This window comes from Elephantulus edwardii, unplaced genomic scaffold (assembly GCF_000299155.1).
Source record: "Elephantulus edwardii isolate Elephantulus edwardi_28Jun2011 unplaced genomic scaffold, EleEdw1.0 scaffold00079, whole genome shotgun sequence".
Classification (NCBI taxonomy): Eukaryota; Metazoa; Chordata; class Mammalia; order Macroscelidea; family Macroscelididae; genus Elephantulus; species Elephantulus edwardii.
In genome coordinates, this window is record NW_006399829.1 from 941,980 (window position 1) to 965,958 (window position 23,979).

Consider the following 23,979-nt stretch of genomic DNA (forward strand, 5'->3'; position numbering starts at 1 on the left):
AGTTGATGTGTTTCAGTTAACAGATGCAGCCCTGGATCACCAGTTGATGCCAGGAAATTTGTAGGACAACTGTCTGGCCAATAGATTAGAAGAGATCCATATTTGTTCCCATTCCCAATAAAGATGATGCAACATTTTTTATGTGGCAACTATTGAACAGTATCATTAATATCACATGCAAGTACATTACTGCTCAAGATCATTCAAAAACATTTAGAACAATACATAGCTAGGGAACTGCCAGTTGTTCAAGCACGATTTAGAAGAGGCTGTGGCACCAGGGATTGCTGAGGTCAGATGGATCCAGGCTGAAAGTAAAGAGTATCAAAAAACTATACTTATGCTTTATTGATTATGTGACTACAAAGGCATTTGACTATTTTGATCATAACAAGTTATGACTAACGTTGAGAAGAATGGTAATTCTTGAGCATTTAATTGTGCTTATGCAAAACCTAGACCTAGACCAGAAGACTGTTATATGAACAGAACACAGGAACACTATATGGGTTAAAATTAAGATTGGAGTGCATCAGGGTTGTATTCTTTCTTCATACCTATTAAATCTGTTTGCTGAGCAAATTATTTGAGAAACTGTAGTCTACAAAGAGGAATCAAGATTGGAGGGGGACTTATCAATAACCTGAGTTATGAAAATGACACAACCTTGCTTGCTGGAAATGAGGAGGACTTGAAGCACTTTCTTTAGAAAATCAAAGAATGCAGCCTTCAATATGGATTGCATCTCATTGTCAAGAAAACAAAGACTCTTACCACTGTAAAAATAGGCAATATCATGATGAATGGAGAAAAGGATTGAAACTATCAACAACTTCATCTTACTTGGCTCCACGGTTAAGACCCATTGTGCCAGCAGTCAGGAAATCAGATGTATTGCACTGGGAAAGTCTGCAATTAGGGACCTCTACAATTATTGATGCTTATTCTGTTTGAAGACTAAGGTGTATCTGGCAGGCTATGGTCTTTCTGATTACATCTGAGAGATGGACATTGAATATGGATCACAGAAGAATTGATGCCTTTCAGCTGTAGTGTTTGTTGGAGAAGAGCACAGAACATCCATGGACTGCAAAAAAACCAAACAAATATGTCTTGGAGAGGGTGAAGCAAGAGTGCTCTTGGAGGGAAAGATGATGAGGCTTTGCCTCACATACTTGGGGCATACTGCTAGGAGGTACTATTCCTTGGAGAGGGACATAATGCTCTGAAAGGTAGAGGGTCAGCAAAGGAGAGGAAGACCTTCAAACAGATGGATTGACACAGTGATTGCTTCAGTGGGTTTTAATGTTTCAGGAAGTGTGATAACGGTATAGGATAGGATAGTGGTCAGATCTGTTGTTCATAGAGTCACTTTGGGTTGTACTCAACTTGATGGCACCAAATAACAATAACAATGACAACAATGAAGAGGGCCAGTCCTTGGAGAAAACGTCATGCCTGAAAATATAGAGGGTCAGCAAAAGAGAGGAAGACTGTGAAGAAGACAGATTGACTTGGTAGTCGCAGCACTGGGCTCAAGTATGTTGGAGTTCTTGAGGATTGCACAGGATAGGGCAAGGTTCAGATCTGCTGTTGATAGGGTTACTGTGAGTTGCAGCGACTCAGCAGCACATAACAACAAAACCTGTGTTTTCTCTCCTCTGTGTTGTGTCTTTGAGATTAAATTTTCCTGATTCACTTGTGAAGTTGGAGCTCAGATGGCCTAAAAAAAAGTCTTTGCTTTTAAAAATGATCCAAGTGTTGGTTTTTTGTTCTTTTTTGCTCATTTTAAATTTTAAGGGAAAGAATGACTTTCTTTCGTGACTTTTCTTCAGTGTAAAAGGAAATAGAAGTCATACAGCTTTTCAACATTTATGCATTGGATATTTTTAAATTTAGCTGCCTTGTAACTTAGATCTTATTGTTTCTAATAGTTGCTGCAGTTTGAGAAACTCAGAATCATGCTTAGGCAATTACCAGAGATTGTGAAGACGTGTGCAGGATAGGACAGGGCTTTGACTTGTTTTTCATAGGTTCAGTATAAATCATAGTTGACTGGACAGCATTTGATAACAAAACAGCAATGCTCAGAGTCAAGAATATAGCACTGCTATTCCTAGGAAGGTGATGAAGCTCCATCTTACATACTTTGGGCATGTAACTGGATGTTATTCCTCTGAGGCGTTCGTCATGGTTGGGAAGGTGGAGGCGCAGCAAAGGAGAGGAAGACACTTGACCAAGTGGAATGACATGGCGACTGAGGCAATGGGCTTGAGTGTGTCAGAGGTTGTGAAGATGGTATAGGATATGACAGGGTTCAGATCAATTTTTCATAGGGTCAGTGTGAGTTGTGCTCAAATCCACAGCCAACTCTCTGATGGCTTAGTGGTAAAGAATTTCACTGCCAAAGTAAAGGTGAGCAGTTTGAATCCCTCAGCTCCTCAGTGGGGGAAACATGGACAGTCTCCTCTCACTCAGTTTCATGCCTCTGAAAACCCACTGGAGGGTCAGCTATGGGTGTGTTCCAACTCTACAGCACACCACAACAACAACAACATTTCTTGTAAAAGGAATTCTAGTGGCACACTTACATGTTGGACTGTTAATGGAGAGGTCAGTATTTCAAATCACCAGCTGTTCCCTGGGTGAACCATGGACTGTCTTCTTTTGTAAAGATTTACGTACTCAGAAACCCAGTGGAATTGCCTCATGGAAGTGGTTTTATTTGGTGTCTGTAATGAGGTTAATAAAGAAAAATTGTAAATGTAGAACTGCCAAGTGAAAAGTATAGCACCTTTTGGTGTCCCCCCCCCCCAATTCTGGCAAGCACTTTGGTAAAACGGATAATTTGGAAAGGTTAGTGCCATTCCAGGTTTATGATACACAGTTTCTTATGGGTCTTCCTCACCGTCAGCAATCCCTTCCTTATTCCTTGTTCAGTTTGCTCTGCTGTTCATTTCATTAGCTCATCTCTGACTTACCTTTCTTAGTTATCTCTTCTCCTTTTCAAGGAATAAAAAGAATGATGGGTGGGAATTCTTCAGACTCTCCACCTTACTTGAATAGATAATGTCTTTGCGTTCACACCATCTTATTCTCTCAGCCCTTTTCCCTGTAGTCTCTAAACAGAGCTGTTGCTCCTCTATCCTTTTTTTTTTAATGCAACACCCCCCCCCCATATTCTCATTCACTGTTGCACATTTTCCTCCCTGCCCACCCCTCCCCCAGTTCACTTTTCTCTTTGAAAAGAAAAAAAAATATTTCATTGTTATACAGTTTCCCCCATCCCCCAAATCCACAGTCCACTTTACTCTGCATTTCTTTTTCTGGAATCTTGTCATGAAAATAATACCGAATCATTGTTGTTAAGTGCCGTTGAGTTGTAGGCAACTCATAGCGATACTATGAATGAAAGTCCTCGACACTTGCGTGCGTGACTTTCATCCTTTCTCCAGGTTCATAGGGTTTCCAGAGGCAAGCTATTTATGGAAGTAGAGTCCATTCCTGCTTCCAAGCTTGTTCCAACCAGGGAGCGCCACCAAACACTGTCCACCATGGATAACCATTATCACATTTCCTTTTAAACAGTTCTCTCCCTCATCTGTTTTAATGCAGTATACATTATTTATCCCCCTTTTTCTTGGTCTCCCCTCAATCCTGATGTCAGTCCCATTTTACAACAGTGCCACTATGCAGTATTTGTCCTTTTGTGACTGAGATATTTCACTCAGCATATTGTCCTCCAGGGTCACCCATTTTGAATAATATTGCATGAGTTCCTTGTTTTTCAATGCAACGTAGTATTCCATTGTGTGAATATACCACAGCTTCTCTATCCATTTGTTTGTTGATGGGCTTATCTATCCTTCTTATCCTTTCACCTGTGCTTGTGATTGCTTCCTTTCTGCCTCCTCTGAATACAGATTCTGTCATTTGTTCCCTGTCCTGTATTTGTGTCTTCCTCATCCATACTGACTCCTGGAAAAGATGCTGAATTTTTTGCTTTTTACTCATTTAGTAAAAGCTATCTCCTCCTCTTCCTTCTTTTATAGCCAAGCTTCTGCTTTTTCTGTTTGTATAGGTCCATGAGTTCATTGAAATAGCTCATGCCTAAGTTACCAATTAGAATTTACTTATTCTCATACATATTCTTTTGTTTACTTGGTCTCCAGTCCTCACATACTCTTGGTGGTCCTGGACCACTCACTGCATGTATTAAGTCATTCCTTCACCCTCAGTCTTTCTTTTTCTAGTTTATCTCTCCCACTGTTGCAGAGGGGGCTTACTAAATGCAGATCATGTACCACTTCTCCTTATAATCCTTCAGCAGCCCTACCTTGCCCACAGGTAGAGAGCAAATGAAGCATCTGAATTTGACTCAGACTCTTCTGTCTGCTCTCGAGTTCTAGATACAGTTCCATACATATGTTCTCGTGATAGAATTGACCATTCTCTTGTTATTTTACAATATAGTTTGTGGATACTAAATTGCCTTTGTTGTTGCATAGTATGTTATAAGTACCTTTTTTCCAGACAAAAAAAATCACTGCAGAGAAAGATATATTTCACTGTATGGTACTCGTAATACCTGTCATGGTGCCTTGTACATAACCTGGACTCCATAAATGTTTCTGGAATAGATCTTCCATAGGTTATTTTCTTTATTATACCTTTAAGTTCAGATAATAATTTTTGAAGTTTGTATCTTTACCCTCACTTTATTTAATGATGGGTGCTGTTTTATATAGTTTTAAGGAGCTTTAAAGAACAGGGAAAGGTGGAGGGCCAGAAAGAGAGGAAGACTCTCAGTAGGATGGATTGACTCAGTGACTCCAACAGTGGGCTTGAGCATGGCAGAGAGGGTGAGGGTAACACAGGCCAGGGTACGATTCAGATCTGTTCACAGAGTCACTGTGAGTCGTAGTCAACTCGATGGCCTAACAGCAAAGAACAGAAATAAAACTGTGGTGGCACACTGATTAAGCATGCTGCCACTACTTTGAGCCCACCAGTAATTCCATGAGGGAAAAGACCTGGCAGTCTGTATTACAAAGATTGAAATGCAAAACCTCGTTCCTTTGAGGTGGAACTGACTCACAGCTGACTCTCCAGCAGGTTTTCCGAAGCTGTTAATCGCACGGGAGGAGATTTCTCATCTTTCTCCATTGGTGCTGTTGGTGGATTTGAACTACCAGAGAGGAGTCACTCTGGTTTAACAGTTCAACTCCTATGGACTCTTGACACCACCTAGGAAATACTATGAAGCAGTTCTGCTCTGTCATATGGGCTTATTATGAACTGAGTCAGTGTAAGGGCTCAGAACAACAACAGAGAGCTGTGAGGATGCATTTGCTGCTAGTGACTTAAAAGCTAGTCTGTCTGAATATTTTTCCCCCATATTGTCATTGTTCATGGTATAAGTTCTTTCATGTAGTCCTTCTAACAAAACTGCAAAATGGGGGAGGAAGGGGGGCAGAGAATCACAGTATTTCTGATCCGTGCCTTCCACTCTTCGTCTTTTCCATTTCCATATGTTGTTGTTATGTGCCGCCAAGTCACCTGCGACTCATAGCCACCCCGCTAGACAATGTCACATACAATGTAAATCTGATTGACTCCCCTGCACGTGACTCTCTTATCTTCTTCCCCTTCCCCTGTGTTTGAGTCACTAGAACAAAGGCTCCCATTTTGCTAACTCGAAAATCTAGTTCTTGGTTCGCCTTCTGACACTTGTAACTGCTCTACATTCCTTGTGCACCTGCAGCTGATAACATTCGCTGTCTCCAGTCCAAGCATGTGGTGCACGAGGACAAACATAACGAGCGGCACGTTGGTAATATTTTTGTTCAATGCGCCAGCCTTTCCCAGGCATCTGCTGCACAGGCGCAGAAACTGGCACGGTTCTTTCAGCTATTGGCCGCCAGAGGACCAGATTGGTTGCCACAACAGAGACAGCAAACAACCCTCAAAAGTTTCCAAGAAGCGTCAACTCTTGATGCTGGAAACGTGAAATCAGCGCAGGACTGCTCGCTTTTCTGTGCTTGACTATAGGTTTGCTGCCTCCATCTCTATCACAGAATGCACTAGTTTGTAGTAATGGGACCATTTTAGAAGAATGCAGTTCACTTAAGCTTTTGAAGGCAAGCGGATTTGCAATCTCTCCGGCCACTCCAAACTTGCTTTGTAGTAGTTGGGTTTTGCTTTCCTTGGAAGCTTAATCTTCTGACTGACCTCGCTCAGGTCGGCTCCAACCACACCCAGCATCTTCTTCATCCTGGCGCCACTGGGCCGCCACCCTCCTCCCCCACCACTCCCGCAGGACCCCCCTCCGTCTGCAGCGTCTCTCTATCCCTCACTTGAACTTGGCTGCCAGAGTTCACAGACAGCTGGGCAGAGAGTGGCTAAATCTGCCCAGCTGCCCGGGAAGCTTGGCGGCCAGGCCTAGGGAAGGAAGCATCGGCTCTCTTTGAAGGTCGCCTGCCAGGGAATCTCAGGCAGCTGGACTTCAAAGGGGGCACCGCCGGGCTTTCCCTCCCGTCTGGGCAGGTCATTCCACGGTGCTGTGCTTCCGGTGTGGGCACGGCGACTTTCAAGTTCCTCTTTAATGAAAGAGCTGGATGGGGAGCTTGGGATCAAATGTGAGCACTTGGGATCACATTTGTGTTTCTTATGTGATAGACAGTCTAAGAGCCCATCCCCTACTGCCTGGCACTTAAATGTAGGGAAGAAAAGGTGACACCATCACTCAGAGGTAACCACGGTGGTTGTTAGCTGTACCAGTTCCTTATGGGCAGTTTCCAGCTTGTACTGTTTGTCCTTACCCAGTTTCCAGTTTCTTCAAGGACCCTTGGTGTGATCTCTAGTAAGGGCTCATCAGCCTACACTTATGAACTGTTAGCTAGTGTTCGAGATCAGTCATGGAGGACAGCGTACCTGTTCCCAGAAGCTGATGTCATTCTCTCCCAGTGTTTCACACTTGACCCCTTTGTTATACTTCTCCACTTTCTGAACCCCTTGGTAGCTGGACTGACTTCTAGCCTAGTAGGGAAAAGGAGGCATCACAGAAACAGAGTCCAGACTCAGTTCAGTTGTATGTAGGAATCAGAGACAGGCAGAAAACCTCTTACTGTGTGCCATGGATACTCTTGGTTTAGAAGACAGACCTGGGTCTGAGTACTCTAACCCTACTGGCCATATGAGCTTGAGCAGCTAACCACCTATTTGCACCCCTTAACAAGATGGATTGACACTGTAACAGTGAACTTGAGTATATCAGAGAAGGTGAGGAAGCCACAGGATAGGGCAAGGTTCAGATCTTGTTCATAAGATCACTATGAATTGCAGTTGATTTGACAGCATATAACAGCAACAACAACAAAAACCAAAACCCTTACTCAAGGAGTCTTGGGTGGTACAGATCATTAAGCATCAACTTCCCACTGGAACTTCTGCTGTCAGGGACCTCTCCAGAGTGCTTGGAAGCAATGATGTTAGTTTAGAGACTAAGGAGCACCTGATCCAAGCCATGGTCTTCTCAGTTACTTGATATGTATCAGAGAGCTGGGCAGTAACTAAGGATGACAGAAAAAGAATCAATGCCTTTGAATTGTGGTGCTTGAGAAGAGTATTGAACATACCGTGGACCACCAAGAAAACAAATGAGTTTTATCTTGGAGAGCGTGAAACCAAGTTTCTCCTTGGAGATTGGGATTTTGAAGCTCCATCTCACGTACATTGGACATGTGGCCAGGGGGGACCAGTTCTTGGATAAGTACATCATGCTTGGAAGGGTGAAGGGACAGCACAGAAGAGGAAGACCCTGGATGAGATTTATTGATACTATAACTAGGGCAATGGGGGGTAGATGTGTCAGAATCAGTGAGACTGGCTCAAGACAAGGCAGGGTTCTATACTGTACATAGGGTTGCTGTGAGTCACAGGCAACTCGATGACACATAACAGCAATAATAACCCACTGGGAAGTTAGTTTGAACACATCTAAAGATAGGCTTGAGTAGCTGCTTCTGAAAGGTCATAGCCTTGAAAACCCCATAGCATAGCTCTACTCTGGTGGCTTGTTGTGTTTTTGCTGGGTGCTGTCGAATTCAGTATGATTCATAGTGACTCTGTGAACAACAGATATGAACTCTGTCCTATCCTGTGCCATCCTCACAGTCTCTGACACACTCACTTACGGCAGTCAGTGTGTCAGTCTACCTGGTCTTCCTCTCTTCGCTGCTACTCCACCTTCCCAAACATGATGTTCCTGTTCTCCCAGCAACATGCATTAAGTTAGGTGAGACGAAGCTTCACCATCCTTGCCTCCAGGGAGCACTCTGGCTGCACCTGCTCCAAGAAACAACTTCTTTTGGCTGTCTAAGGGATATTCAGCACTCTTCTCCAGCACCACAGTTCAAAGGCATCATAGCAAGTGACTGAAAAGACCATGGCCTGAAATAGGTGCATTTTAGCCCTCAAACTGACATCATTGTTTCTCAATGATTTGGAGAAGTTCCTGACTGCAGACTTTCTCAGTGTAATATGTCTCCTGCACTCCTGACCAAGTGTATTGATTGTGGATCCAAGTAAGATGAAATCATTGACAGTCTCAATCTTTTTTCCATCTATTATGATGTTGCCTATTGGTCCAGTAATGAGAATTTTTGTTTTCTTAACATCGAGATGCCACACTGAAGGTTTCAGTGCTTTGAGTCCTTCTGCAACAAGTGCTTCAAGTCCTCCTTACTTTAAGCAAGCCATGTTGTGTCAGCCACATAAGGAAGTTTATTCATAAGTCTTCCTTCTGTCTTCTTCATAAAGTCCAGCTTCTTGAATAATTTGCTAGGAATACAAATTGAATAGATATGGAGAAAGGATATAACCCTAACACATATTTCCCAATTTTAGACTACACAGTGTTCTCTTCCTCTGCTCAGACAGTAAGTAGCCTCTTAGTCTAGGTATAGGTTTCGGATGAGCACTATTAAATGTTCTGGGTTCTCCATTCTTCTCAGTGTTAGCCATAATTGGTTATGATCCACACAGTCAAATGCTTTTGCATAGTCAATAAAGCAGAAATATACAGTCTTCTGTTATTCTTTACTGTCAGCCAGGATCCATCTGACATCAGCAGTGGTATCCCCTGGTGCCACGTCCTCTTCTAAGTCCAGCTTGAACTTCTGGAATTTCTCTATGTACTGTTCTAATAATTTTTTATAATCTTTAGCAGTAGTTTGCTTTCATGTTACATTAATGATTTTTTTTTCTAATTTCCACATTCCGTTGGATTGCCTTTTGGGAATGGGAATAAATATGGACCTTTTCCTGGTCTATCAGCCAGATAGTTAGCCCACAAATTTTCTGGTATAGACTGGTGAGCATGCCCAGAGCTTCATCTGCCATTTGAAACATGCCAACTTGTATCCCATTAATTCGTGGGGCCTTATATTTTGCTAATGCCTTCAGTACAGCTTGAACTTATTATTTCATTACCATTGGCTCTTGATCATTTGGTACTTCCTGAAATATTTCAGTGTCAGCCAATTCTTTTTGGTACAATGACTCTGTGTATTCCTTCTGTTTTCTTTCAATGTTTCCTGTAGTAAGGAATTGCACTACCAATGCAAAGGTACCAGGTTCAACTCCATCAATTGCTCTTTGGGAGAAAAATGGGTAGTCTCTTCCCATGTGATTTAATGCTTCTGAAACCCTGCTGGAGGGGCTCAGCTGTATCCTACTGGATCGGTTGAGACTTGACAGCAATGAGAGAGTGAACGAGAGAACTTAGACTATTAAAGAGTCCTGGTGTTGGAGTGTGTGGATGTTTCACTGTTAACCAAAAGATCAACTGTCTCAGGCTACCCGCTGCTCTGAAGAGAAAGATGGGCATTTTCTTCCCCTTGTGAGTTACCAGTCTTGTAAACTAGATGGAAGGTTAGTAGGAGTTGGACTTGACTGCATGGCACTGGCTTGATTTGGCCTTGATAGTCTGAGTGTTTAATAACATTATGAAAAATTTGTGTGATATGAGAATTACCAAAAGTGACACAAAGACATAAAATGAGTTCATGCTTTTGTAAAACTGGAACCCATAGACTTACTTAGTGGAGGGCTGCCACAGACGATCAATTTGTAAAAATCATAGTGTCTGTGAAGTACAATAAAGCAAAGCACACAGTATCATCGTAGAATGGAGGGTGTCAGGATTAGTGGTGTTATTAAGTCCTATCACTATTAACACGATGAATTAAAACTATTATTGAACCAGAAGAAAGCCTTTAATTTACAAAATAGTTGGTTTGACCAGTATAATAGCTTTTTAGTTTAGTCCCATGTTCAGGATTTTACAGTTGAGAGTTCAGAAATAACCACGCTATAGCCCCTAGGCCAAAGCTAGCCTGCTTCTGTTTGTAAATCAAAATTTATTTGAACACACAGCCCTTTCTCTTTTGCACCTGCATCTCTTTTACATTCTTATCAATAACATTTGTGTCTTGTCTCTGGCAATGGCTCCTTTTAAGCTATAAAAGCAGAAGTGAATAGTGAACAACAGAGATCATAGGGTCCTCAAGCCCAAAATATTTCCTATTTAGCCATTTAGAGAAATAGCTTGTCAATCAATGCTCTAGATACCTATTTTCCCAATTAAGGTCCAGAGAATATTAGTTCTATGTTAGTAAGTCCTTTGTGGGCGAAAAGAAAGGTACAATGGGAAAAAAAACCCCCACAAACCCAACCCAAAAAAACCCAAACAAACTTTGAAAATGTTAAAGAGGTTGATTTATTCTCAAGCTACTACTAAATAGACCCTGGCTTTTCATAATCCCGTGGGTATTGTAAATTGTCAAGATGAGGGGATGGTATGCAAATAAACCTCAGTTTCCCAGGCTTGTTTAGCTGTAGTAAGGCCCCTGGTAGGATGATGTTACACACAGCGGCCTCTGGGACACTAGGTTCCTGGGCTTGCTCCCTGATGGGATTTTGTCTTAAATCTCCTTTTTGTGAATTAGTTGAAATACTCAGAGACCCAAAGAGTCTCGAGATTTCTGTATTAGTTACTTCCCTGCCCCTCCCAGTAAAATATTATAATTAGCTTAAAATCAAAACAATGAACCATGCCAGATATTTAAAGAGATGTCATGAGTCAGAATTAACTTGACTAAAGATATTTTTGAAAAAAAATCAGAAAATAGTCCTCCCTTTATTCTTTATACTGTATCGAGTTAATAAATTTGCTCTCCGTGTTCAAGAACGATAGAATTTATCATTTCATGGCTTCCTGAAATCCTAGAGGAGTGAGTCTTTAAAGTTTGTTGTTTTGGTTTTTCTTTTACACACAGATTTCTGAAGTATTAATGCAGAGCACCTCACTGGTACCCAGTGATGTCAGCTAGGGTTTATAAGAAGAGAGATTAATGTGAAGGTAACTTGTGCCCTGGCCATAAGGGGTATTTTTTATAGACTAAAGTAAACACCTTGAATTTCAAGTTGCAAGCACGGGGGCAGCCAGAAGATTCCAGAGCCCTGGCGTCATGCTCTGCCTGTGACTCACGCAGCTCGGCCGCTCTTCTTGCCCCCAAACCCCCTCTCTCAGCCGCATCGCCCAGCTGGTCACCAGACAGAGCCGTGGGGAGTCACATACTGCAGTCACCTGGTTTGGGAAGGCCAAAGAGGCACATAATTGCAACATAGTCCATTTGTAAGTGAAGGCAGAGCTATTTCTTTGCCAAATACACATGAAAAATTAATGCTGCATCATAGCTGTTTGCTGAGGTGGCTGTAACAGTAAACCGGGAGAATGAGTGGAGAGCCATTTAGGTGTAGTTGTCAGTGTACCCTCTTTCCCTCTCACCTGTGAGCTTCCCCACTGTGGCACAGGGTAATTCTTAGTAATTCTTGTGCCAAACAGATCCCTCACACTCACACACACACACACACACACACACACACAATTTTTTTTTCTTATTTTCCAAAATTGTTAATTTTTTTTCGTCTTCGTTTTTCTATTTCAGCACTATATTTATACTAGGCCTTTAGTAAAGGTGTCTGACATTGTAAGTGTGCATCCTAAAAAGATTCCTCTTACTTTTTCTTTCATGAGAGTGGCAGATAGACTTCTCATAAGCCTTTGGCATTTGCCATAATGGGCTTTGGTCTTTAAATTATTCCTCTAAAAGGGAAGCGAGGGTGAGAAAAAAGGAAAGAGAGAGAAACATCTTGTCTGGAACACAGTTTGGTTTGGTTTTTTTTTTCCCTGTGTGTGTGTTTTTTAAGTTGGAAACTTGAAATATTATTAACTGACTAAAGTATTTTGCATCTATGAAACATGCTTATTTGCTATATTTATAGGTGAGTATGTGGCTTTCTTCATTTGCTGAATTTATTATTAAGTGTATTTTTCTTGTAAACTCCATGATGTAGGAAATAAACTGTTCTCGAAGACTCTCATTGGGCTTCTCGGAGTTGAGATGGTATGCCTGGGGAAAAAATAATCGGAAGCTGACCTACTTGAATGAGTAGTTTAGAAATGTAAAGAAAGCTTTCATCTAGAACTATTAAAAAGAGCAATTTAAACAAAGTCCTACCTTGTGTTTCTGCCAAGAATGAACTATTTCTAAGTCATGCCTTCTTCCTATATTATCTATTGGAATAATTTTCTTACTCGGTGTCAAAAAAATATAGAAGAAATGACTGCAAATAGGTGGAAATAGATCAGTGCTTTCCAGAGAAAACAGTTATGTAGAGCCAGTCATGACAAGGATTAAGAAGCATTGCTAGACAGAATTTTTGTTCTCACTGGCTGGTGCAAAATGACAAAGGAGTATAAGGGTTTATTTAAGGTACAGGACATGATAAAATTGGGTTAATTTGACTTAGAGAGTCATGGTACTAGTTTATGATGGATAGTGTTTGGTAGAATGTTGAGGTAGAGAAGAGGGAATTGAACTTCTACAAAAAGTTGATAATAATAGTATTAACACCTGACTTACAATAATTACAGGCACTTGCATAATGCTTACTTCGTGCCAGGCAGTGTTCACATGCTTTGTGTGATGCATCAGTTTGCTTTGCTCCATAACAAACTATCCTACAACAGAGCCAGCTGCTGAGTTGACTCTGACTGGTGTTGACCACATGAGTGTCAGAGTAGAGCCACGCTCAGTAGGGGTTTTATTTGGTTTGGTTTGATTTTTAACTTTTATCTCATACTGGTTTGCATACAAAGTTCATATACTTTGTGTTTCCTTCTTTCACGATGTGTTTCATACCATCATTCCCGTTCATTATGTTTTATAAAATTAATCACCATTGGACTATGCCTACCATTGTCCTGTCTTTCTAGATTCATAGGGTTTTTTATGGCTGGTGTTTTTGGAATTACAATGTGCATAGTAACTCCTTCAGTGCCCCAGGCATTCCTTGCTAAAACGTAATGGCTAAAAACAAGAAATCTTTATTCATTCTCATTATTCAGTGATTCAGTTGGGCAGTTCTTTTCATCAGAATTGGACTTTTCGTCTTTTCATTGGCTGCTTTCTGCCTGGCTCTCCATTGCATTTAGAGAGCTCTGGTGGCCTACTGGTAAGGGCCTGGGCTGCCATCCCAAAGGCACATGGTTTGAATCTACCAGCTGCTCTGTAGGAGAAAGATAGGCAGTCTCCTCCTGTGTGATTCACTGCCTCTGAAACCCCATGGAGGGTCAGCTGTGGGTCAGTTCCAACTCAATGACACAGAAGAAGAATCACAACAACCGCATTGCATTTGTAGTTAACTAAGAGCCAGCTGGGGCTAGATGATCTAGGATGGCTTCACTCAGAGATGTCTAGTGTTGGCTAGATATTGCCTGGGGCAACAAGCATAGCCTCGCATATGTCTTTGCTCACTTAGGAGGCTGTTGTTGTTATGTGCTGACGAGTTGTTTGTGACTCATAGCAACCCTATGTGCAAATTCTCTTGAACCCTGTCCTCCTGAGCCAGTCTTACTATCTCTGACACACCTACCCTCTTAATCCCAGTTACTCTAAGAGGCAGATGCTGAAGCAGAATTGCATGTATAAAAGTAATTGTAGCAATGGCTGTGGGAGGAAATGGGCAGGAAACCAGTGGAGGTTGGGAGAGTTATACAATGATGCTAGAGATCTGACCTCTATAAATAAGGGAAGTGAGAAGAAAGTAAGGTTGGCTAGGTAGAATCTTAGACTACAGCACAGTTCTAAGAAGACTTTGGCTAGGCAAGTTGAGAGTCCTTGGAGCTGCCTAGAATTTTATCAGTCTGTCTAATCTGCAATCTGTACAGCATCTATAATTGGAACTTCTACTTGACTGAGCTGGTAGAACTCTACATACCCTTTATAGAAAGACTAGGGGAATTATCCCATCATTTACTTGCTGCAGGTGGCTCAAATGGTTCAGTGCTTGGGTGCTAAAGATGTGTTGATTTGAACCCATTCACGGGCTCTGTGGGAGGAAGACTTGGTGATCTGATTCCATCAAAAATTTTCCACCATGGGTGAATGTTGTTCTATCACATGAGTCTCTGCATGCTGAAACTACATGCTTGCCAGAGTGATGTGATGGCTATTTTAAATAGATGGTTGAAAATTTATACAGAAGGAATGCAGAAAATATTCAAGTTAAATTAGTATTTTGTCTCTGTATGTGCATATCATTTCCTAGGGTAAGGAAAATGTTTCTGTTACAAAAATGTTCTAGACGGAATTCTGACAAGGTATTAACAATTTTACTTCTCTTCACAAACAGGTTCACCCTAAATTTCATTATAAGCAAGCTCATGAACCAGGCACAGACACTTCTTGTGTGACTTTTTCCTATGATGGCAATGTCCTTGCCTCCCGGGGAGGTAGGTCAAAATTTTAAAACAACTATGTTAGTAAGTGTAAAGTTATTTTACTTAACTTCAGCAAATAGAGTACTAATACCTTAATCCCCAGTAAGCCTAGCTCTCTTTTTGTTACTGTACCTTTATCAGTCTGACTTTTTTCATTAAAATGCATTCCTGACTTGGTAACACTGCTAGTATTAAACATTATCTAGAAAAATTTTTAAAATATACACCTTCTTGTGCCTAACTTTCACTCTAGCCTCAAATTTCCTAAGAGGTTGAAGCCTGTAAGGAGGATCTTAGCAATTCTATAGATGATCTATATTCTTTCTGCATCATTTTCTGATTCTGTGTCTGGTATTTCGAAGTCTTCAATTTGTTGACGGTTATGTTTTATTTTTGTTTGCTTGCTTGTTTTCAGTTCAAACACTAACTCAATTCAATTAAAAAAACTTACATATGTGCATCTTATTTTCTTAAGTAGCTGCATAGTTCTGTATGGTTGTAAGTTTACTTATGATATGTTTGCTTGGTTATGAGTTGTTCCTAATTTATTTGATAAATCAGTTTTGCACTGGTGAGATGATAATAGAAGAGATAGGATAAGCGAGGGCAGCTTGTGAGCAGAACATTAGGCATAAGTATGGGATATGACAGATGATGGTCTAGTTAAGACTCACTGTGGAAACAAAAACCAGCCAACCAAAAAAACCCAACCCAAAATGCCAATTCAGTGCTGACAAACCCGTTGTGATTCAGGGAGAGCTTCGTTGGGTTTCTGAGGCCCTAAATCATAATGGGAGGGGCTGCCCATCTTTCTCCGTTGGAGCGCTGTGGATTAATGCTAATGGTCAGCATCTCCGCTCCACGCATTAGGCCCCTAGCACTCCCTCCTAAGCATTACATAAAGAGTCTAACCTTTATTTTTAGGTCAAAAAAGGAGTTACACATTAGCCAGATGTATCTAGCCACATTTAGTCATTCGTCCATTCGGTCAACTACTGTGGATTGAGCACCTGTGTTGAATTAGGCTGGGTGCTGGGTCTAAACTGTGAACATCATGGGCGCCCGCCTCCTGGAGGGAATGCACCATCCTGGTGTACAGGGTAGTGGGAGTGAAGGGCGGGAACCAGACGGGGCCAGCTGTCCTGTCCTTCTGACCAGTCCATGTCCTCAATCCTTGGGGTCACCATTTATATCCTTTGATCCAAGGAAGCCTTAGCCACTACTGGATTAAAAATATCCTCGCTCCATAATTAAAAGAAAAAGCATAGGCCTTTCCCCCCCTTTTCAGTGTATCCATGGCAAGTTCAGATATGTAAGGAGCACTAGTGACAGTGTAGGTAATGCTAATGGAAAGGCCCGCAGTTGGAACTGACCAGGCGCTCTATGGGAGTCTGCTTCTGTAAAGATAACAGCCTTGGAAAGTCAGATGAGACGGGTCTACTAGCCTAGGGGTCTGTTGGAGACAGAATCTATCTGAGTTTGGGCTTTTTGGTTATAAAATAATGTGTTTGGGGACATTAATTCTAACCTGCGGCTGGAATCCAGAGATGGCTTCTAATCAAACTATGTATCTTTTAGACCTAAAAAGAATGCTCTCACCTCAAGAATGTATGGGAATTCCTTGGATTTTTAAATGACAGTGCCACTTAGACCTCTTCAATTGACTGCTGCAGCCTTAGGGTGCTAGATGCACCTCTTCAACGTAGATATGTGCTCAAGTGGAGTGGGGAGAAAGGAGGGATGAGGGGAGTATCAGTTGAAAAATTTTCCTGGAGGATTTTGAGGGGAAGAAACCCCAAACTCACAAAAATAACTAACAAAAATCACTTGGTCCCACCTAACAAATAATTGATAAAAACAAAACCACACGCCACTACTGTCATCTAGGTTCCCCCTCCTGGCAGCCGTCCGTCGGCTTTCTGAGGCTACTGATCTTTATGGGAGTTGACTACCGCATCTTTCTCCTTTTAGAAGCTGATAAATTCAAATTATCATCTTTTCTGTTAGCAGCCCAACACGTAACACACCATACCACCAGGACTCCCTCATTATATAGTGCCTTTGCAAATGCTGATATTTCTTACCTTCCCTTTCCATACTAAAAGAGCTATTCCTTTCTTTTCCATACTAAAGTTGCTATGAGATGACTTAGCTGGTCAGCACAACATGTGTACTATATTCCATTGCTTTCCTTCCTAGACACACACAGAGAGAGGGAGAGGGAGGGAGAGATAGAGAGAGAAAACGCAAGTGAGCTGGCAAGCAGTTGGAAGTCGATTCAGCAGAGTTCCTGCGATATTTTAAGGTCTTTCCACTAATTTGAGAGTATGATGGTTAACTGAATTGTTAAATGCGGATTAACATTTTCCTATTGTTTGAGGATTGTAAAGGCTATATTTACAATAAAGTAACATTCCAAAGGTAAATGTTCTAGAGTTCTTCCAGTACTAGCAGATGTATGAATAGAGTTCTCTGTGAATTAATCTGCAGAAAGTTGATTTTCAGAAGAAGAGTCCCTAGGGAGAGAAGGCTGCACACACCTCACTTGCACCTGATACTGATTCCTTGTTGGACGTGAGGTCAAAATAGGTCTCCGCTGTGAGCATGGGGGAGTAAGAACGGCAAAGGCATTACTTACATGGTTTCCTGGCTTTTGTTCTTGTAACCTTACAGAAATTTAAAAAACATGAATTCTTAGAAGAATGTTCATTTTTCTTTAAGTACCTTGGAAAAGCTGTGCTCCCCAACAAAGTAAAGAATGATAGCCCCAAGTAGACTTCCACTGGAGGGAGAGGAGGCACATGACTCAGCCTCATTAATGCTAAAGGATGGCTTCACCCAACACTATGGGAAAAGAGAGTCTGCTGTGAATTGAAATATTTTCAGTCCTGATGGTTATTAGATTAAGGTCTTCTCGGGAAGTCGGGCTGTGCACCACTGGGAGCCACCATCTGCTCTACAATCAGACTTCCGAGTAGATCCTCCAGGGCTCCTGTTAGCCTAGGGAAGCTCCATCATCTGGAAAGTAATTTCTAGAGGGCCAATTCATTATTGTATAGCTTTCTACCGTTCTCACAACTACTGCTTTCAAGGTCCCCAGTTAACAAGGAAATAATGCTTCTGCATGCTTGGCACTTCTCTTTCTTTTTAAAAATAATTGTCTACTAAGTTTGGCAAGCTCTAAACTTGGAAGCATTCTTTTTTACATAACCCACATCTCTGTCTTTTTTTTCCTTCCCTGTTCCTCTCTATCAGGTGATGATACATTAAAATTATGGGATGTCCGACAGTTTAATAAGCCACTTTTTTCAGCCTCTGGTCTTCCCACCATGTTTCCAATGTAAGTAGTATATTTTCATTTCTTTTTAAATTTTTTAATATTTGATCAGCATGGGATAGTAGAAAAGAAAGACACTATCGTAATCTTAATTTATTTCATGTGTCCTTTAGCTAGATCTTCTGAAAAAGGAACTTGAAAAAAATGATTGAAATGTTTTTTAAAATATGTACTTTATTTTCCTTCTCATTTTGTACTTTCTTGAGGCAGCAAAATGGTGATTAATTTTATGAAACATATTGATTGACAATGATTGTATGAAACACAATATGAAGAACAGTGTGAAACACAGTGTGTATGAACTTTGTAAGCAAACCAATATAAAATAAAAATTCAAAAATTTTGTAAAATTATTGTCAGTGTGTTCATGTTTGTGTGTATGTATATTGAATGCATGCACAAGTCTTGAGGTAGCCGAAGTATTTTTAAAAGGATTTACTTATTGTAATTTTCTGTTAGTAGCAGAATTGTTGTTGTAATATATTGTCAAGTTAGAACCAAAGCAAAGCTAATCCTCCAGGGGCTTTTAGAAGCAATAAAGCACAGGGAGGGGACTACCCATTTTTCTGTCTCGGGGCAGCTGGTAGGTTTGATCTGTATGCATTTGGACTGGCAGCAAATCTCCATACACTAGACCACCAGAGCACCTTAAGTGGCAGAGTAAGTCTATGTATTTAAAAATTTGAACTCTCATCTTATGAAAGCTATTACTTCTTGTTTCTAAGCATTTAAAATAGCTTTGATATAGCTCATATACCAAAACACTTCTTTTTTGGCATAGCTCATTTTCTCAGTACGTCTGTTAGCAGCATTCTAAGTGGTCCAGTTGTTCAGGTTGCTGTTTTCTGGGTAGCTGAATATTAATTAGGTCAATATCACCATCTTAGTAACAACTCATACTTGAAAATATTTTCCTGCAGTTGTATACAAGTGGGCAGCTGAGGTAAGATTTGGCTTTGGAGACTAGCAGTTGATACTTCAGGAAATTTATCTATTTTGTCAGCAATGGCTTCTCACATCTGAGTTAAATAATAACCATCAGGGTGAGTTTGAAGGAAGTGGAAAGGAAGCATCCATGGAGAAAGATGTATAGTAAATGGAGTACATACTCTTAACCTGACTGGTTCACAGCCTGTAGCATTTATTTCTTAACATCAACTAGTATGAATTTGTAGCCAGTGAGAATTTTCTAAGTTCTTATGCCTGCAACAATTAACATCAGCAGCATACCCCCTGCTGACCCAATAATTTTAGCTGCTCACCAGAAAGTTGACAGTTCAAACCCACCCACCAGCTCCATGAGAGCTGGTGGCTTTATAAAGATAATAGTCTAGAAAATCCTGTGAGGAAGTCCTGTTCTGTCTTATAGAGTTGTTTTGAGTCCGAATTGATTTGATGGCATCCAATAGTGTAAGTTCATTGGGTCATATGTTAGATTGTTCTCTATCAGTATGTCATAAAACGTAGAGGTGACCACCTCTTTAATAACAAGAGCCGTTGAACCATCGCTATCATTTAAGTTCTAATGATACAATGTGTCCATCATTTCATGGTGCTCGATTTGACTTAATTCAGATAAGTGGGGGTGAGTATGGTTAAAGGTAGGGAGCTCTTATGGTCTCAGGGCAAGAAGCTGTGCTGCAATCCTGAAAGCACTCAGTTTGAGGCCACCACCATTTGCTCTGCAAGAGAAGGATGGGCAGTCTCCTCCCGTGCAATTAACTGCCTCTGAAAATCTGCCGGAGGGTCAACAATAAGTTGATTCTGACTTTGTGGTACACATCAACAACAACATGGGTGAAGGTAGTGAAAAATAGTTTTAAAAAAATGACCAAAATAATAACTTTGTAAACAAATCATCCAAAGAGTTTGAGGTTTTCTCTAAATCATTTATATTAAAATAGTAATACAGAAATTAAAAGTATAGATTCTAGAACCAAAACTACCAGTGTTTCAATCCTAGCAGCACTGTTTTTCGGGCAAAGTTTATTTAACCTTTTCCTACCTCAATATACTCATCTATAGAATGAAGATGTAAACAGTAGTTACCCAAAAAGATAATTGTGAAAATTAAATGAATTAATAAATACGTGGCTTATGATAAATCTTTAGAAGACTTATAATAGTTCACTGTGATTATTACTTTATTACTTATATTATTGCTGTACTGTTATCTCTATAATTATGACTTTATTAGTACTATAATGTTTTACTTATCTTGCTACTTATTGTACGGTGTGGTGTCATACACTAATATTTTTCTCACTCTTTTTTAAACCCTTAGGACAGACTGTTGTTTCAGTCCGGATGATAAACTTGTAGTCACTGGTACATCTGTTCAAAGAGGATGCGGCCGTGGTAAACTTGTTTTCTTTGAGCGCCGAACTTTCCAGAGAGTATACGAAATTGACATTACAGATGCGGTAGGTATCTTCTTTGCTCCTCAGCCTAGAGAATGATGTTTGCCTCTTAACCCTGCTTTGATTTTTATTTTTATGTTTAGTAAGACTTAAGTCCTGGCCCTCACAGCACAATAGTAGCTGGGTTTCCCCACCAATACAGCAGGATGCAGACTGGCTGATCTCTACATTCTCCTGAATTAACACTTGCTGTGGGCCCACACTGTATTTAGAATTTTATTGGAGCTGGGGTGTTTTCCCCTGTCTGCCAGGCTTGGGAGGGGTAGAAGACGATCACCTTGTAAAAGAGACCAAGGAACTTTGAGCAGTGTGCACATTTGTGAGGACGGGGCCAGGAGGTGATGAACAGTAGTGAAAGATCACACATGCCCTCAGAGCATGATGAAATTTATCTTTGTTTCCCAAACTCTAAAAACTTTGGCATGCCTCTTCTTGTCATAGTGGTAATCATTAAGGTAAGACTCCATATCCTCTGAGTTCATTTCTTTTTTGTTAATATGGATGTTTTAAAACAATTCAGACTTTTAGATCTAAACAAAAGCTTAGTTTCTTTTAGAGACTCGCATGAGCACTGGGACATCACCATTCGTTCACTTAGTCATTTGGTCATATCCTGAGACCAGAGCCTCATGTGATTTAATGATGATAAAAATTCCTGCAGGAAAATGTGAAGTCTTTGAAGTGTATTATTATTATTTAGATGATGGGGCAAATCATTGTAATTTTCTGAATAAGAGACAAGCCAATTAATGTCTATAAATTTTTTCTGGCTCAATGTTAAATCCTTCAGTAAGATCTTATAGCTTAAAAGATGCTTTTATGTAGGTTTCTCCAGTTGCTTCAGCTCTTTGTAAACAGTTGAGACATAATATGTACTTAAGTGATTCACACAATTGAACAACTGTTTTTAAATCATCAGTAAAAAAGCTGCTGTCTCTAGTGTTCTAGTATTACTAGGAGTCTTAATATGCAGACTCTAAATTTGAAACCATGGTATAGTTAGTTGTGTCTTATAGAAACAATAAAATAACAATGAAACTAATTCTAGATGAGTACTTAAGTTTTAAAGATGCTAGTCTAGTGACATCATTTGAAATGTGCCAGCATTTATAATAATTGGGGGGTTTTGTACATTCAGGAGCCAAGTAATAGAAAAATTTTTTACTTTACCAACTTTCATCTCAAAAAGTAGAATCATTATAATTAGTTGTTCCAGAAGTTGTAAGCTGTATTCTATTATACTTCTCAACAGCTGTGCATTTCAGTATTTTTCTTAGGTGGTGGTTTATTAAATTGTAATTTAGGCTGAGAAGGGAAGAAATTAAGGGATGCTGACAAATGATTGCCCTTTTAAAGACAAGGATTCTGTGATTTACAGGAAACATATGTTGTTTGCTGGGAAAATTAGTGTCTCATAATATGATAAATTTATGTTCTCGGAATTGTTTTTCTATCTGGGTATTTGGCTAGTAGTTTTGTGTGTTTTGAATTAGCTTGAACTTTCTACTGAGTAGAAACTTTTAACAGCACTCCAAATTAGATAGTGACTGAGAAATTGGTTGTCATGACTCTGGCCATCCTTGCTTGCCTGTGGAATCATTCTGGATCCCTGCCGGTGGCCCAGAACTGTCACATCTTCCATAGGGTTCCTCCTCTATATTTCTCCTTAGTGCCTAGTGCTGTATTTCTGTGTCTCCTTAAAATTTCCTCTAAGCAGAATGCTTCTGCAAGCCTATGGCTGCATATTGGTGTGGTTGATAAAGTCATGGCTCCACTGGCATAGTCTATAGTGAGTGCACTGCTAATCAAAAGTGGCACATCCCTGCTGGTTCAAGTCCACCAAGGAAAATGAGTGAGTGAGTTACACCTGCGTCCTAAGGGAGGAGTCTTAGTGGTACAGTGGTTACGTACCTGGCTGCCCACCAGAAGGCTAACAGTTCAAACCCACCAGTCACTCGGAAGCAGAAAAATGTAGCAGTCGGCTTCTTTAAAACTTTAGTCTTTGACACCATTTGTGGTAGTTCTACTATGTCCTATAAACTAAAAGCTCACACTCATTGCTGTTCAGTCAGTACTGACTCACAGCTGACCCTCTAGCACGTTTTCAGAAGCTGTAAATTGGGAGGAGATTGCGTATCTTTCTCCCGCTGAGCAGCTGGTGCATTTGCCTTTGGGTTGGCAGTGCACATCCTTACTCACTAGGCCACCCAAACTCCCCTCCTGTGGCGTGTAGGATTGCAGTAAGTTGGAATTGACTCAAGGTGACAGTGAATTTAGTTGGATGGTTCTTTGGGTTTGTTTAATACCTGCCTCCAGCCTGTATTCATGCCTGTCTTCTGGACTGCACATGCAGACAGGCTCTGCCTCGAGCCTCTCTCCTGACACGAGTGCCACATTTGTCTGTGATCAAATTGGAGGACTTAAAAAAGATGCTCTCCAGTGACAAAGAGAATACAGAGTTCGGAACTAAGAAAAACAATACCATTCACAATAGCTAATCACAAGATTAAATACTTGGGAATAAATTTAACCAGAAGCACAAAGGATCTATTCAAAGAAAATTACAAAACATTACTACAAGAAACAAAAAGAGACCTGGAGGAGTGGAAGAATATCCCTTGCTCATGGATAGGAAAACTCAGTATTGTGAGAATGGCAATACTACCAAAGGAAATTTACACATTTAATGTAATCCCAAATACAAATATCAATCCCATTCTTCAAGGAGATGGAAAAGGTAATCTCCAGTTTTATTTGGAATAGAAAGAAGCTCACAAAAAGCAAAGCACTCCTTAAAAATAGAAGAAAGGTAGGAGGTATCAATGAGAGACACCTAGATAATGGAATAGAATAGAGAACCTGGAGATCAGCCCATCTATCTATGGTCAACTGATTTTTGACAAGGAGATGAAATCAGTTAAGTGGGGAAATGATAGCTTTTTTAACAAATGGTGTTGGCAAAATGGAAAAGTGTCTGCAAAAGACTCAAGCAAGATCCACACCTCATTCCATATACAAAAACCAATTCAAGGTGGATCATGGACCTAGGACTAAAACCAAGGACTATAATGTTCATTAAAGAAAAGCTTGGAAGAACACTAGAAGTCCTAATCCACAATATAAACAGTCTTCCAAGTATCCTGAAAAACTTAAAACCAGGAGAAGATAAAATAGATGAATTGGACCTTCTAAGAATCAAATCCCTATGCACATCCAAAAACTTCTCCAACAGGGTAAAAAGGGAAGCCACAGACTGGGAAAAAGTATTTGGTAATGACATGTCAGATAAGGGACTTGTATCCAGAATTTATAAAATACTTGAGCACCACAACAAGATAAAGGTAAATAATCCAATTGAAAAATGGGCACAGGAT

At 40.4% G+C, this 23,979-nt stretch overlaps 1 protein-coding gene across 1 annotated transcript in view; it reads left to right on the plus strand.

The window, feature by feature from the left end:
* WDR70 (WD repeat domain 70) overlaps positions 1-23,979 on the plus strand; it is a 369,437-nt gene that overhangs the window by 282,601 nt on the left and 62,857 nt on the right. Inside the window, exons 11-13 of the mRNA XM_006889538.1 lie at positions 14,761-14,860; positions 18,104-18,188; positions 20,470-20,608. Coding sequence (XP_006889600.1) covers positions 14,761-14,860; positions 18,104-18,188; positions 20,470-20,608 — 324 coding nt within the window. The remainder of the gene's footprint in view (positions 1-14,760; positions 14,861-18,103; positions 18,189-20,469; positions 20,609-23,979) is intronic.